This window comes from Nanorana parkeri, unplaced genomic scaffold (genome assembly GCF_000935625.1).
Source record: "Nanorana parkeri isolate BGI_ZX_2015 unplaced genomic scaffold, ASM93562v1 scaffold479, whole genome shotgun sequence".
Lineage (NCBI taxonomy): Eukaryota > Metazoa > Chordata > Amphibia > Anura > Dicroglossidae > Nanorana > Nanorana parkeri.
The window spans coordinates 976,244-989,690 of NW_017306747.1; the positions used below are offsets into that span (position 1 = coordinate 976,244).

Here is a 13,447-nt window from a genome sequence, read left to right on the forward strand (position 1 = left end):
TAAATACTGCCCTTTGGGGTGGGAGAATAAAACACTCCCACCTACAGTATATGTATGACTTACTGACACTATAAAAGGCCTCCTAAACAATGAAATATATATTCCGTTCAAGTTACTCGGCTCTACCTCTCCACACGTAAGGAATAATATATTCATGCAATCGTTTTGCTGCGTGAATATGCCATTTGACAATATTATGTCCTAACTGAAAAGAAAGATAGACTTTGATTTTCGCTCCATCTATAATTTATGCTTCCCAAGCAAATGTGAGTCTTCCTTCACTGACACTCCATCCTCATCACCTCATAAGCGAGGATTTAATGTACCATTGTAGCTCGTCTCCCGCACGCCGTGTCCTTCTCCACTGTACAATCTCATCACACCCAAGTGTAGATTAAACCTTCATGGTATTAAATGGTGGGTTATTCTGAAGATGATAGGATCACCATGAGGTCTTCAAAGATGAAGGGATGAACCTGAGGGGCGTGCGTCTCATATCATCTAAACTTCATAAGTGAACGCGGACCTTTGCCCCGCTTTTGTGAAACTGAAATTATATCATCTGATCGCAAAGTCCTCGTTATAGAGACGTTGGGAGTTTTGTAACAAGTAACTTTTACTTGTGTGTTGGAGTGTCTAAGGCAGGGGTGGCAAACACAAGGCCCGCGGGCCGAATCCGGCCCGCCGGACCTTGTAATGTGGCCCGCACAGCAGCCACCTCATTTTGCCAAAGTTCAGGCACCACAACATTAAGGCAGCCGAGCTGTCTAATGTCGGCAGGCGGGCGAGCGAGCGAGCGAGCAAGAGGAGAAGGGGGACGGAGCGGCAGGGGGTGGAGACAGAGGGAGATGGGGGCGGAGATGAGAGGACGGGAGGAGACGGGGAACTGAGCTGCATGAGACAGGGGGTGGAGACAGAGTGAGATCGAGGCTGCGATGAAGAGACGGGGACTGAGCGGCATGAGACAGGGGGCGGAGACAGAGTGAGATCGAGGCTGCGATGAAGAGACGGGGACTGAGCTGCATGAGACAGGGGGCGGAGACAGAGTGAGATCGAGGCTGCGATGAAGAGACGGGGACTGAGCGGCATGAGACAGGAAGTAATTGGAAGTCTGTTGTAACTGGTATGTTGACAATGCAAAGGTATGATGAGGGTGGAAAACTGACATAACTACACTCACAATTCTAATCTCAAACTGGATGTATGGTGTATGGGAGCTGAGCATTCCCAAAAAGGTTGCCAAAAAGTATTAAACAGGAAGGGGTGGGGTAAATTTAGTGGGGGTGCCCGAGTTTTGCCTTGCCTAGGACAGCCCCAATACACCACTGCGTTCAAGGACCACCAATTGAAATAGATCAGACTGACCCGGATCGCCTTGGTATGCGATCCGGGCCAGTCACAATTAGGCAGCGGCGGCCAATAAACAGGTAGGTTAGACGGCTGCTTCCTCCTCGCTAGGACCCCGGGAGGCCCCTGTAAGCGGCCGTCTAATCTGCCTGTTTAGAGGTCAGCGCCGCTGCCTGATTGTGACCAGCCGGACTACAGAGGCGATCCGGGACGTTCGGGTCCCCCGTGAGAGCCGTACAAGTCCTATACAACCGGCCCTTTGAGGGTAACCATACTGCTGATGCGGCCCCCGATGAATTTGAGTTTGCCACCCCTGGTCTAAGGGCCGTTATCTTCCTTGCTCGTGCACATAAAAAAAAAAAAACTAAGACATCCCCTGAAAATAAGACCTAGTGTGTTTTTCTGGAGCAAAATAAATATAAGACAGTGTCTTATTTTCGGGGGAAACGCGGTATTACCTGTAGGTGAGGTAAGGTAAAGATGACGGGTTCCACCAGGAACACTCTGCTGGACTCCTTATTCATGGAAGCGGCAATGATCTGCGAGTTGACGACCAGCGAGTGTCCAGTGGAGCCGCTCTCTCCCCCGAAACGTACGGTGGAATTTTCCGTGGACAAGAAGAGGCCGAGATTGTTGTAGAGGATGAAAACCACCTTCACCACCCCTGGAGGAAAGCAAAAGCACGTCAGAAGACACAATGAACTCAGCCGCCGCAAATAACAGTACGCCTTCTTGAGACGCTACATCAGGGCTGCACAAATCCCGGTAGCCAAATGACCCGCGCTTCAAATAATGACATCTGCTCCCCACTTTGTAAAAGCCTTTTCTGGTGCTACAAGTGGAAGCATATGTTCTCTTTCTCCTCAGGAAAGGCCTCCTGGCTTCTAGGCTGAACTGACCCGGCTCCTCTAAACCCACTTGTATGGTTAATGAATCATGTTTTTGTTCTGCTGATCTGCATTTCCTTTTGCAAGCCATTTAATTTGGGTCATTTCATTCATTTAATTTATTCAACGATCAGTCCACCCGAAACAGACACATTAGCTTTTGGTAGATGTTAATCAGTTGAATCACACGCTTGCTTTTTTTTTTAAAATGTCTTAGAGGCTTTGATGGTGAGATTTCTAAGCTGTAGTTTGGCTCTGTTACTCCTGCTTCGGAGTCTCGCTCCTCTTTATAATTTCTCCAAAATTTACCTATCTAAGCCCGAGGACAAAAATGTTATATATTGCAGCTTTCCTGTCCTCAGATGTGGTGGCGGCATTAGTTTTTTTTGGGGGTTTTTTAATTTTCACCAGGGAATCCTGCGAAAAGTGGCATCACAAGGGGGTGCGGCCCGCACCCGGGTGACACCGCTGCACAAAACGACTGATAGTCATTTTGGTGTCACCACCTCTAAAAAGTCAGGCACTCGGTCATGGACCGAGAGCCCGACAGTGTCAGGAGAGAGGAGGGGACCCGGCGGCGTACTTCATCTCGCCAGGTGAACGTCCTCTCTTCTCACTGCCGGCGACCATCACCAAGATGGCCGCAGGAAAGCTTCAATCAGATGGCACGTGCGATGACGACACAGAGGGGTGTTACCTCGGGATGCCCCTGCCTACGAATGACACAATTCCTGTCCATAATATATCTGTGGAGGAGCAGTGCAGTCATCCTAGCACAGGAAGAGTGTTAGAACTACGGAATACCTCTCTAGATATCTATAAATTGGGAATGGGGGGAGGGGGGTGTACTGGGCAGATCTAAAAACACTACTTGAGATTTCATAGCAGGAATTTACAAGCCCCCTGGATTTCTGCCTGGACCAACAGGTATTTTTGAACTTATCAACCAAATATGTCAGTACCTGGTAGAAGGTCACAATGCCCCTACTACTCTCATACACACACAATGTGGGCAGATTTGGAGAAAGCCAATTAACCAACCATTGTGCTTTTGGATCATGGAAGGAAGCCCAACAGGTGTGGAGTGAAATTTAAAGGAGGAACTATGGGCAAAATTAAAACTTACATATATGATGCGCGCCCCTCAGAACATACACTGAGTGGCCAGTTTATTATGACCACCTGACGTTTGTAGGCAAATTAGCTATAATTTGGCGCTGACGTTGCTAGAGGGCCAGACCATTATAAATAGGGAAGCGGGTTGGTTATCACGACAGTAGAAGTGATTTGTTTCTGAAGATACGGGGAAACAACGCGATGTAACAGCCTTTGAACGCGGGATGATTGTTGGCGCTCGGAGCCATGGAGCGAGTATCAGCAAAACAGCAGAATTCATTAAATGTTCAAGAGGGGCTCATTGTTAAAGTGTTTAAAGACCGGACTGTCAGCCGAAAATCTGGGTCTGAACGTGCGAATTGTGGCCGTCAGCGACTAGTCAATGTTAGGGCAGAACGGGGGAGGGGCAAGACTGGTACAAGACAACAGAAGGGCAACAGTTTTATCACCTGTTGATCCTGCCAGTAAGTCTGTTATTTTTCAACTTTCACTAACAGAGGTAGCAATTGGAGCGTTCAGGCAAACTATTTAACACTGACGGGATGCTTACAATGGTCGCCCTTTTATTTATTTAATTAAAACCTTTTTCCTAAAAGGAAAAAAAAACTGATTCTGTAACTGCATGAAAGTGTTAGCTAGAATTAGGCTTTAATACTCACTTAAGTAAAGTCCATCTAAATCTACTGGTCCATCTAACACTACCCTGTCCACAGGCTGACACTGCGGCTGTTCAAGGATGGCTACATTATCTCTACTGATACTGAGTGTAGCCAACCTAAGAAAGAAAGTGGCAGGTTCGCCAGGCATAATTTTTGTTTTTGGGTTTGGATACGCTTTAAACCCATGGCCCAGTGCTCTTAGGCAGGTGGGCTAACTACTCAATTACAAATGCAATACTATATAACTAAACTGCACAGGAAATGTAGGTAATCGCATACAAAATGCACACAAATTTAAAAGCTGAAAAAATAAGAGAATCTATTTAAGAACGTAGTGAAGATCTCACCATTGCGACTGTTCTGCTTGATGGAGTTGGCCGAAAGCTGGATGGAGCTGATACTGTGATTGTCCTGGGGGAAAACCAGCTCAGAGACGGGACCCTCTGTGTTCACCACTGACACCTCCAGCACTGAGAGAGGAGACAGAGAGAATTATAGAGATGTCATAAACATGCCCAATATTAGGAGAGGAGTCCGAGTGCTACAAAGATCACACAGACAACAGATACATCTCGTCCACTACTATGAGAGAATGTTACAGAGATAACACAGATACCTCCAGAAGTGAACGACAAGCCAGTTATCATGACTGCAAACACTTCCAGGAGGAGAGACACCATGATCTAGCACCAGGAGTGAAGACATGGAAAGACAGAGATCACACAAACAACTGCAGCACAGAGAGAAGAGAGAGAGTTATAGAGATGAGGTAGACATCAGTACTACTGGGAGAGGACATTGAGTGTTATAGAGATGAGGTAGACGTTAGAACTACTAGGACAGCACATTGAATGTTATAATAATGAGGTAGACTAGGAGAGGACATTGAGTGTCATAGAGATGAGGTAGACTAGGAGAGGACATTGAGTGTCATAGAGATGAGGTAGACATCAGTACTACTAGGAGAGGACATTGAGTGGTATAGAGATGAGGTAGACATCAGTACTACTAGGAGAGGACATTGAATGTTATTTAGATGAGGTAGACATCAGTACTACTAGGAGAGGACATTGAGTGTTATGGAGATGAGGTAGACATCAGTACTACTAGGAGAGGACATTGAGTGGTATAGAGATGAGGTAGACATCAGTACTACTAGGAGAGGACATTGAATGTTATTTAGATGAGGTAGACATCAGTACTACTAGGAGAGGACATTGAGTGTTATGGAGATGAGGTAGACATCAGTACTACTAGGAGAGGACATTGAATGTTATAGAGATGAGGTAGACATCAGTACTACTAGGAGAGGACATTGAGTGGTATAGAGATGAGGTAGACATCAGTACTACTAGGAGAGGACATTGAATGTTATTTAGATGAGGTAGACATCAGTACTACTATGAGAGGACATTGAATGTTATGGAGATGAGGTAGACATCAGTACTACTAGGAGAGGACATTGAGTGTTATAGAGATGAGGTAGACTAGGAGATGACATTGAGTGTTATAGAGATGACGTAGACATTAGCACTACCAGGACAGGATATAGAGATTTCAGACATTTTCAGTACCAAGAGGAGGCTGGGAGATATGGGCAGGACACAGACATGTCCAAGAATGAGAGTTGAAAGTTGTAGAACTTTTGTTGTTTTTAATAATTTTCAACCTAAACCCGTAGCCTCCCGTTTGAAGCCTATTCAATAGCTTATGGAATCTTTAATTCTTTTTAGATATCTCTACCAGCCTTTGTCAACCAATGTTCCTCCAGAGGTTACTAGGGGTTGCTTAATGAGAGGGGAGTGGCTAATTGATTTCCTGCCTATGCTGACCACCAATGTAAATGGTTACTGCAATTTTCCATATCTGTGTTTCTTTTCTGGCCATTAATGTTATTCATTTAATTTCACGGTTATAACTGGATATAATATTCTCATATAAAGATGGGGGGGGTGTAAAAGCACAAACCATGATTTATTATTTTGTGTAAAACTTCCTACAATCTACTGATCACACTAATGTACCATCAGCTGTAGATATAATATATTTTTGTAGGTGTGCCGCCCCAATGGGGCATAGAATATGTTATAGAAGTTAATATAGATAGAAGTTTTACATAGTGTGATTTGCCTAACTATTTTCTCATAGCTAAATCCATGTGTTATCCTATGCTGCCATCTAGTGGCCTTTTGTTGTAACAAACATGCTTTCTGTAATTATTCCTCATGTGACGACGTATTTTCCCCTAGTGTACGCCCCTTCCTTCTTCCTGTGTGCAGTACTTCCTGTGTCATGGCCACAGTTAGAAGCCACATGTAACAAGGACACACATGTAATCTGCACAGTACGTAGGAAAGGCATCATTTTCTGACCGCACAATATTATAACCATTCAACTGCTGTTCCTATCATCTACTGTACCTTGATGTTAAGAATAAACACCTCTTTGAATGAATCGGTATTGACGAGTTCAGCTATCTGACGAGGATTGTCCGCAGTGAGTATATCTGCTTATACAGGCCAGGCATAGAGGTCTCAGCAAGGGATATATTTCGCTATCACAACGATCGGAGTCAGAATAGTAGGGGTTCCCTGAACCCTGAAAGCTTTATCAAGGGTTCTTCCATAGCAGAAGGTTAGGAAAGGCTTCTCTAGAATCTGTCTGCTGCACTAGATCCAGAGAAATCCAAAAGTTCTAAAGCTTTATGGAGTCCTGTGTCCTCCCTCTCTTCTCTCTCTGGGGGATTGATCAACTGAAATTGCATTTTGGTTAACTCCGTTTTTAAGAGCCTTAACCACCTCCGGGCCGGCCGTAGTAAAAAAACGGCCGGCCCGAGCTCTCTAGATCTGAGCGGGCGTCTTTAGACGTCCGCTCAGACACGCCCCCCCGCGCGCGCCGCTATGCTCTTCAACAAACTGTTTGTTTTTTTCACAACTTGTCTGCATTAAATGAATTATGTCTGTCAACTGAATCATAATTCCTAGGAAAAGGTTTAAACGATTTGAAAATATGCCTCCGAGAAAGAAGAATCAGAAATATAGAGTTCGCACAGACTTCTCCAGCACCAAGGAGATTTATGGAGATCATCAAGGCACATCCAGAACTGACACAGAGATAGAGATTCAGAAATCACAAAGACAACTCCGGCACAAAGAAACAAGCTAAAGAATTTAAAGCATATCTCTCGGTAAAACCTTCTTTTTTTGGATAGAGTGCGGAAGGGTTAGGCCCTCTGTTACGTTTTTTATTGCTACATATTCTAACATCTACTTTGATACATGTATTCTGGAGTGTGAGAAGATCTGAGGTTTGACTTCGTGTATATTTGCACGGCATGTCATTTCAAGGGATTATTTCTACAATACAGTTTATAGTGAGTAGGCTCAGCAGCATTATAGTGAATATACTCAGGGCCAGATTTCCCTTTGGGAAGCAGGAAGTAGAGGAGCAGCAGGGTGTGGAATTCCTATCTCCCGATGCCCGGGACATGCAGTTCCGGGCACCGGGCGGGTAGTTGTTTTCTACATTTAGCCCTGTTTTGGGCAAGCAGAGCTAAATATACAGCGGGAAAGCCGCCGCTTGTTTTGTACAAGTGATCCCGTCGATGACGCCGAGGTCACTTGTATGCATCCTGCAGGTCTGCCATTCTCCATGGGGGTGAGGGGGGTTGGTGGGACGGGAGGCGCATTGAGAAACCTAGCCTTGGGGCAGCAGAAAGAGTAAATCCTTGTATGTCTATGAGTGTAATATTTCACATCTACATTATAAGTAGAGCTTGTTAGCTTTTAACAGAATGAATAAGTAAATTAAGTGCATATAATTTTTTTTTTTTTACATTGTTGTCGGTGGTTAACTATAAAGACTTGTGACGATTTGTTCTTATATATGATTATTTACAAAGGGAGCAGTCTCCACCTTTAAGGGGGCACTAAACTCGGGAGTTAAATCTTAAAATACATTCAACTCTGAACAACAATGTATCTTATGTGTGTATCACTCGGCTGTAGATCATCCAATCATTTCTGAATTGGTGCTGACACCGTCCTTCCTTCTGGAGGGGGTCTACGTCTGTTACCCATGGTCCCTGTGTGTGTTGTAAAGTAGTCGCCTCTCCAAGCTCACTCCCGGGATGGACTACAATCTCAATACAAATTAGTAAACTAAACATGAAATTGTAGTCCATTACGGGAGTGAGCTTGGAGCGGTGACTACTTTACAAGAGCATTGATGTATTTGTGCTTGAGATATTTCCTTTCAGGGTTCGCTTTTAAATTGATTTAAGTTTTTATTGCCGTCTGTACTCTATTTAAATTTTGTGACCATTGTCACTGAGAAAAAATCCAAAATTTTAGAGTTGTCCCCAAAAAGGAGGGTCAATCTTATAATAGGGGCACGTGTTCCCAGGACAGCTGTCTAAGAGGAGAATTCCCCCCAGTTTGGGAGATTTACACTAACTTCTCATTGCATCTCTGGGACAGTGAATTGAAGGAAATTTCCTCAATGGTACACAGAGCAAAAACAGTGCTTTAACCCTTCACTATATCATCATGAGTTGAAAAATGAAAGGTGTTGGCTATACCTGCACTTTAAAAGATCACAGATATATTGTCATCACTCAGAGATGACATAGAAAGGTATAAGTATCACTCGCACACCATTACAGAATGGCTGAACATGCGTTCATGGTCCAACTGTCTAGTGATGTCTCTTTCTTCTCTAAACTAAAGCGTGCTTGCCACACAAAGCTGCTCTTTAGGACAATTGAGGACAAAGAGGAAGCCATGTGCACACAGCCCACACGTTAATTAATCAATGGTGATCAATACAGGTCCTTTGTTAACACTCACACTATTTAAATATTGCTGGTGATACTTGGGTTGGGTGCGCCGTTTGGAAACTCTGGGCTGACCAACATAAATTAAAGTGTATGCATAGCCAAAAGTTTTCTTTTTAGCTTTGGATAGGGTTGGGAATAGGGTTACCACCTTTTCTTCCAGTGAAACCCGAACACTCTAGTGACGCACAGAAATTTTTTGGAAGAATGAGACGCTGCTTATTCCTATGTAAATAGCGCCACCCATTAATATGTAAATATCACAGCCGAGACAATTTTTAGTGTGGGGCCAGTAGCCCCTATCTTAATTTTGGTTGCCCCTGTCTGCCTGAAATCTTTTGTCTGGGTTTCGGCTGCCATGAAACCCGGACACAGCATTCAAAACCCGGACTGTCTGGGTGAATCTCGGACAGGTGGTAACCCTTGTTGGGAAGCGTTAAAACCCTTTCGACCCTATGTCCTGGAATATACCTTCACTTCCTGTCCTGGAGAAGCATCAGGAAGTGAGAAGCAAACACTCCAAAGTGAGGGTGATTCCCCATTTCGGCAGTGGTCACCAAAACCCTCATTGGAAAAGTTACTCTTATTTTAAGTCCTGATGACAGCTCTAAAGGTTTGGTTTTCCCATAACTTTTTGTCTTGGTGACACTGATCAGGAGGACAAATATAGAGGACGATCTAACAGTGTCAACAAACATACAGCAATAGAAAAACATAAAAAGGAGTTCTAATCCTTTGATGCTCTTCCAGAAACTTAAAAAAACTTAGGTTTGGGCTTTAGATACACCAATGAATGCTGTGAAGTCTAGAACAGCATGGAGTACAGCTTGGTACCCTTCACCAGGTAACAGAGGACTGATGAAACGGGAAATGATAAAACATATAAATAGAAACCAGAGCTAAGCCAACTTCATAGAAGAAAATGTCAAAATCTGAATGATCTTGGGCTTTTCACAGGCTTACCGACATTAGTCCGAGCGGTCTGGAATCGGGCGGGCTCCTTGACATTATCAGCGACTAGAAAAGCTCCTTCTTCCAATATGTCCAGTAACATGGTAGCAGCGTGCTCCTGCTCCGTGGCATTCATATCACGCCATGAGGGTAACGCTTCTGGGCGTAAGAGGTTATCCACCGTTTCCACTACCGCCTTTAAACAAGGAACATACAAATGCTAAATATAACTATCTGTTAAAATGCATATAAAAGAGCAAATCTAAGTGGTGCTGGGACTTGAAACACTTATTAGTTCGAAGTGATAACAAAATACATTGATTTGATGAGCTCACTGGCTCTGGTAAGCTGCGCACATCAACCAAGGCTCGCCCTTCGAGTGGGTACCAGGGAAGTCACTCGAGGCGCAGGAATGCCAAGCAAAAAGGTTAAAGAGTCCAAAATGCTTTAATGGTTCTTGAGCAACATCACATAAAACAGCCAATGCGCTTCAGGGGCTTAAAGAACATCCCTTACCTCAGGGCTCAGTCAACTTTAGGAAAGGTTAGATGGACTCAGTGAAATGGATGATCAGATAGATGTTTTAGTTTTCTAATGACAAGACATGATATTTGCTACCTCAACGTACATTAACATATACTGCACAGTTATTCTCGTCATTTACCATTGAACTAACCATGTATCTCATCATCCATTTCACTAAGTCTATCTTGTCAGGACCAGCTGTGGACACACGCTGTCAGAGCCAATAGCGACGTGTTGTTTGACCTTTTAGCAGCCGCCGTTTCCATAAAGTAAGCACGCCTACCGATACTTGGATGCCCCAAGGACTTAAACTATTTGCTCCGATCAGGTGATACCAGAAATATGATAACAGAAAGCAAGACACAAGACAGGAACAGGAAACAAATACAAGACAGGAAGTAATACAAGATAAATACAGGATACGGGAAACAAGACAGGTATAGGATTACAGAGCCAAGGCAAGGTTACTAGGTTACACAATCAAGGCAGGACTGGACTTCAGGACACAGGCTTGTATAGACAGAGCAAGACTGGAACTATCACAAGCCCAGAGCTCTGGGCTTGTGATGCTTAAAGGAGAACTATGGGGTTAAGGCTTTTCCCCATAGTTCTCCTAAGGGTAACGGGAGGACACAAACTAGCGTCCTCCCGTCACCCTAAGCTCAGTATACCGCGAGCTACAGCTCACTATATACTGAGACGCCACAGCTGAAACGGATCCCGACAATTATGTCTGGATCCACCCAGCTGCGTGCGTGACAGGTGGCTCTGCCTATCTAGAGGCAGAATCAGCTGTACCCGCCCCCTCCCCCGTCTGTTCCGCCAGTCAGCGTTGGAGGATCGGACAGGGGAGGGGGGAATCCAGTCCCTCCCCTGTCACGGCTCTCTGCCGTGACAGGATTGAGAAGTGAGCGAGCGCCGGTATGTGTTAGCTCACTTCCCGAAAATCACTCACCTCATAGAGAGCACAACTAACAGAGCACAACTAACCAACGCCCAGGCTGTAAGGGGCGTGTAGCCAGGCTGATTAGCCTGCAGCTAATCAGTCTATGGTAGGTGCAGTTACAAGAGGCAACCACCAGATGGAGCTGAGTGGTTATAGGACAGGGATAGGAGAATTTGACATGCTCATAACATATCTAAGCTTTTTAAAGTTCATGGAGCCCTGGTGAAGGGGGTAGGCTATGAGCCCCTTAAATGCATTGGCTGTTTAATTTGATTATGATAAAGAACCATTAAAGCATATTTGACTCTTTTGACTGCTTCTGCTTTGAGAGACTTCCGTGGTAGCCAATAGAGGGAATGTGGTTCCTGCTTCCAGCGGTTATGCTACAGGACACAGTAAAATAGCATGCTGGAGATGTATACTGCAGAGTTGTAATCTATATTCTTGTTCCACCACTCCAGGTGCCCCAAGACCTGATATGCTTATTACAGGCCACTGGCTCACCAAGTAGTGAAGGAAGGATGATGACAGTCCTGGGACATGTACTTTCAATGTAGCTTCTACGTTTATGTCCAGACAGATTCATATATTTATTTATATATATATAGTGTAATGTAAATGGTTAAGCATATATATATATACATACACACACACACACACACACACACACACACACTGAGTGGCCAGATTATTATGACCACCTGACATTTGTAGGCAAATTAGCTATAATTTGGCGCTGAAGTTGCTAGAGGGCCAGACCATTATAAATAGGGAAGCGGGTTGGTTACCACGACAATAGAAGTGATTTGTTTCTGAAGATACGGGGAAACAACACGATTTAACAGCCTTTGAACGTGGGATGATTGTTGGCGCTCGGAGCCATGGAGCGAGTATCAGCAAAACAACAGAATTCGTTAAATGTTCAAGAGCAGCTGTTAATAAAGTGTTTAAAGACCGGACTGTCAGCCGAAAATCTGGGTCTGAACGTGCGAATTGTGGCCGTCAGCGACTAGTCAATGTTAGGGCAGAACGGGGGAGGGGCAAGACCGGTACAAGACAACAGAAGGGCAACAGTGCCGTGTCAGATTCCTCGCATCACCTTTCATCATCTCGTGGAGTCACGAGGCGGCCCAACGAAGTACTGATGGGGTGGTCATAATAATCTGGCCATTCAGTGTATATATATATATACATATACTGTATATATACAGTATATTCTATATACACACACACACACACATACAGACATATACATTTTTTTTTCAGGGGGAGTGCGATGTCTGCGGTTACCTTGATATAGTCCTTACAGGTCCTTTCTCTTTTGTGCATCTGCAAAACAAGCACAGAGGGTCAGCAGTGGCAGAGAGTCCTTCCAAACCTGTAAATCAAGCTGCCAATGACAATCATAAAGCCTGATGTGGATCGGTAAAATCTATAAAGCTCTGCTCAAAGCTGGCTGTTGCCATGATACTGAACTTCACTCTGTGCTAATGGACTTAATAGGCTTAATCATCATTCCTACAGGACTGAGCTTGTTACAGACCCCACTGCGCTACTAAGCTTATACACTGTAGAGCAACTACTTGAGCCAGCTGTCAGCGAAGTTTTAAGAATCTTAAGCTGGCCATAGATACGAGATTGAGGGGGTGCCTCTGCAATTCAAAGGCTGAACAAATGTTTTGTTAGATCTGTGCGTAGAAAGGCACCCTAGTATCGTAGGAATATGCAACTGATGGACTTAGAAGGCACCTTCTGCAAGGCTTATCTGGAGGGGAACAGTAGCTGATTAGCCATGTTCCATGCTGATGTTTTTTTAGGATTCTCTTAGAATCACAATTAAAATTTAGCTAAATCAACAAAATTGCATTACAATTATCTAAGGACTATGGGTAACTTTGTTTGATGTCCCATGCTGCATAAGTCTAGGGTTACAATGGTGATTGAATCTTTCGGCCACTGAGAGACTTAACTGCTTGTTGACAGTTATCTCATTAGATTCACTTTGAGTTCAGTGTGCAGACAATTAGATGACAGCCAACAAGTAGTTGAATCTCTTAGTAGCAAAGAGACTTATTAACTTGTGCAGTCATAAACCTAATGTGACTTGACATTGGGTCAGGGGTTCACACAGTAGCCATGGAACATGAGTTGGTAATGACAGCCATGGGTAATTAGTGTTGAT

The 13,447-nt window shown here is 44.3% G+C and overlaps 1 protein-coding gene across 3 annotated transcripts in view; it reads right to left on the reverse strand.

Moving 5' to 3' along the window:
• ADGRL1 (adhesion G protein-coupled receptor L1) overlaps positions 1-13,447 on the reverse strand; it is a 221,861-nt gene that overhangs the window by 54,002 nt on the left and 154,412 nt on the right. For all 3 annotated transcript variants that reach the window (XM_018560820.1, XM_018560821.1, XM_018560818.1), the window contains 4 exons: positions 12,556-12,594; positions 9,807-9,990; positions 4,357-4,479; positions 1,806-2,011 (listed from right to left, as the gene is read on the reverse strand). In XM_018560820.1, coding sequence (XP_018416322.1) covers positions 1,806-2,011; positions 4,357-4,479; positions 9,807-9,990; positions 12,556-12,594 — 552 coding nt within the window. The remainder of the gene's footprint in view (positions 1-1,805; positions 2,012-4,356; positions 4,480-9,806; positions 9,991-12,555; positions 12,595-13,447) is intronic.